At 41.8% G+C, this 2,073-nt stretch overlaps 1 protein-coding gene across 1 annotated transcript; it reads left to right on the top strand.

Moving 5' to 3' along the window:
* Positions 1-386: 386 nt before the first annotated feature.
* TEOVI_000417300 (Dor1-like family, putative) lies at positions 387-674 on the top strand (the record flags this gene model as incomplete). The annotated part of the gene is made up of 1 exon (XM_067226970.1): positions 387-674. The coding sequence occupies one exon, from the start codon at positions 387-389 to the stop codon at positions 672-674; it is 288 nt and encodes a 95-aa protein (XP_067083071.1).
* Positions 675-2,073: the final 1,399 nt, after the last annotated feature.

The raw sequence follows: 2,073 nt of genomic DNA, 5'->3' as shown, positions 1-2,073 counted from the left end.
TTTTTTTTATTATTTTGAAGCAGCAGTCGATATCCGTTGCACGTCGCACGATCAGTTGAAGTTCATCTCTTAACTTTCCCTCTGAATTTGTCCGTGCGTTCTTCGCTCTCGTTTCTTTTATTTTGTGTATGTGTGTGTGTATGTGTGTGTATGTGTGTGTGTATACTCGAAGTGAAGGCATGCACAACTCCTTCGTGTGACCGTCTAGTTGCTTTGGAAGTATTCGAGCCATCAGGTTTTCTTTCCTTCGTTTTGTTACAATTTCCATTTTCTCGTCTTCCCTTTCTTTATTTTCTTCACCACAACGGTACCAGCACCGGTTGTGCGTATATTCACATTTGAAAGGATCTTTTTTTTTTTCAAATTTTTTTTCCCACCGGAGAGTGATGTCGACTGTGGCGGAGCTCCGCCAACAGTTGGAGACCCTCAAAAAACGCAATGGGGATGAAATTGCACAAGCGACAAAAGAGGTGGAAAGGTTACAGAAGGAATTGGAAGATATTGCCGCCATCACTGAGCCCATTGAGAAGGAAATCAACGAACTTCAACGCCAATGCATGCCGGGACGCCGTAACCGCAATGATTCCAAAAGCAGCAACTCGGGAGCTTCCATTTTATCAAATGTTATGTTGGGTTTAGTGGATCCCAATGATGGGAAATGCAAAAAGCGATGAGAACCACAGTGATGGTTTGATTACTTTTTGGAGGAGGAAGAGGAAAGGGACAGGGGGGAAGACTGGAAGGGTTGGGAAAAAAATAATAATAATAATAACAACAAAAGTACGGTTAGGGGTTCTCATCAACATTTTTTTTTTCGCTTCGTTTTTTGTTGGCCTCTCCTCTTCTTTCTCTCCCCCATGAAGCTCACTTCTAGTGGCCTTTTCCCCCTCTCCGTTTGGTTTGTTCCGGTTTTTTTTTTGTAATTAACCTGTATTTCTAACTTGATGCGAATTCAAGAGAAAATAAAACAATTAGAAGAAACAAACCGAAAGAAAACAAACGGAGTTCACATTCCTCCTCCTTTTTTTTGCTTCGTTTTGGTCTAGTTGGCTCTTTTCTTCTCGGTTTTATATACAGAAAAAAAAACAAACGCTAAGAACGAAATGTAAAAATAAAGTAAATAAATGAGCTACAAACAACCTGAAGGTGTGCGGATTAGCGGGGCAACGGCGCCACTACAGCCAAAAGAAAAGCCCCCCCCCCCACACACACCGAAGATGATCTAAAGAACAAATAAAAAAAAAAAGAGGGAGCTGGGAAGCTGCAAGGTATAAAACTCGTGTATATTTATATTTTTATATGCAAGTGGATGCGTAGAAGAAAAAAAAAGGGGTGAGGGAGGAGAGATGCTAAAAAAAGAGAAACTGGACGTTCATGTGTGCTGTTCGGGTGTTGCCGATTTGTTCATGGAAGCCTGTGAATGCTGAAGTTTCCAGGCGATGATGGAGGCGTTTATAATGATGCATTTATATGCTAATGTTTGTGTGTGTTTTCTACCCTTTTTCTTTCCCCCTTTTTCTCTCTCCCTCTCTCTCTCTCTTTATTTGTGGGATGGGCGCTTGATGTTGGACGGGAGCTGTGAGTAAAAAAGGCGAGGGGCGCGCAATTGTTTGTGGTGAAGGGTGTGGGTAAATAAAAAGGAGGTATAAACAGTAGTTGTAATGAAGGGAATGCTTTAAAAACACGTGGTGTGTGTGTGTGTGTGGGGCGGGGGCGGGATACTGCAGGTATTTTATATGCCATGCGCCTCTCTTCTTTTTTCTTTTCTTTTCTCTTCTCTTTTTTTTTTCTCTCGCTTTTTTTTTTATTATACTTGTCTACCTTCTTTGGGTTCTTCCTCCTCCTCCTCCTCCTCCTTGTCTTCTTTTGGCGCACCCACTTTTGTCACTAGTAACGTTATTGTTTCCTTCGTTGTTTCGTCATGATGTCATGTGACAACTTTTGCTCTACGCTCAACCACTTGACATTTTGATTTAGGCTTCTCCCTTCCCTTCCATACGCTCCCTTTGGGCCACGTGACACAACATTACCGAAAGAAAAGCAAAAGGAAGAAGAAGTGGAGAGAAAAGAATA

The sequence above is a fragment of the Trypanosoma equiperdum genome (genome assembly GCF_001457755.1).
Source record: "Trypanosoma equiperdum strain OVI genome assembly, contig: ctg_878, whole genome shotgun sequence".
Classification (NCBI taxonomy): domain Eukaryota; phylum Euglenozoa; class Kinetoplastea; order Trypanosomatida; family Trypanosomatidae; genus Trypanosoma; species Trypanosoma equiperdum.
Note: the sequence above shows the minus strand (reverse complement) of the source record. Positions and strands in the feature narration are given on the sequence as shown.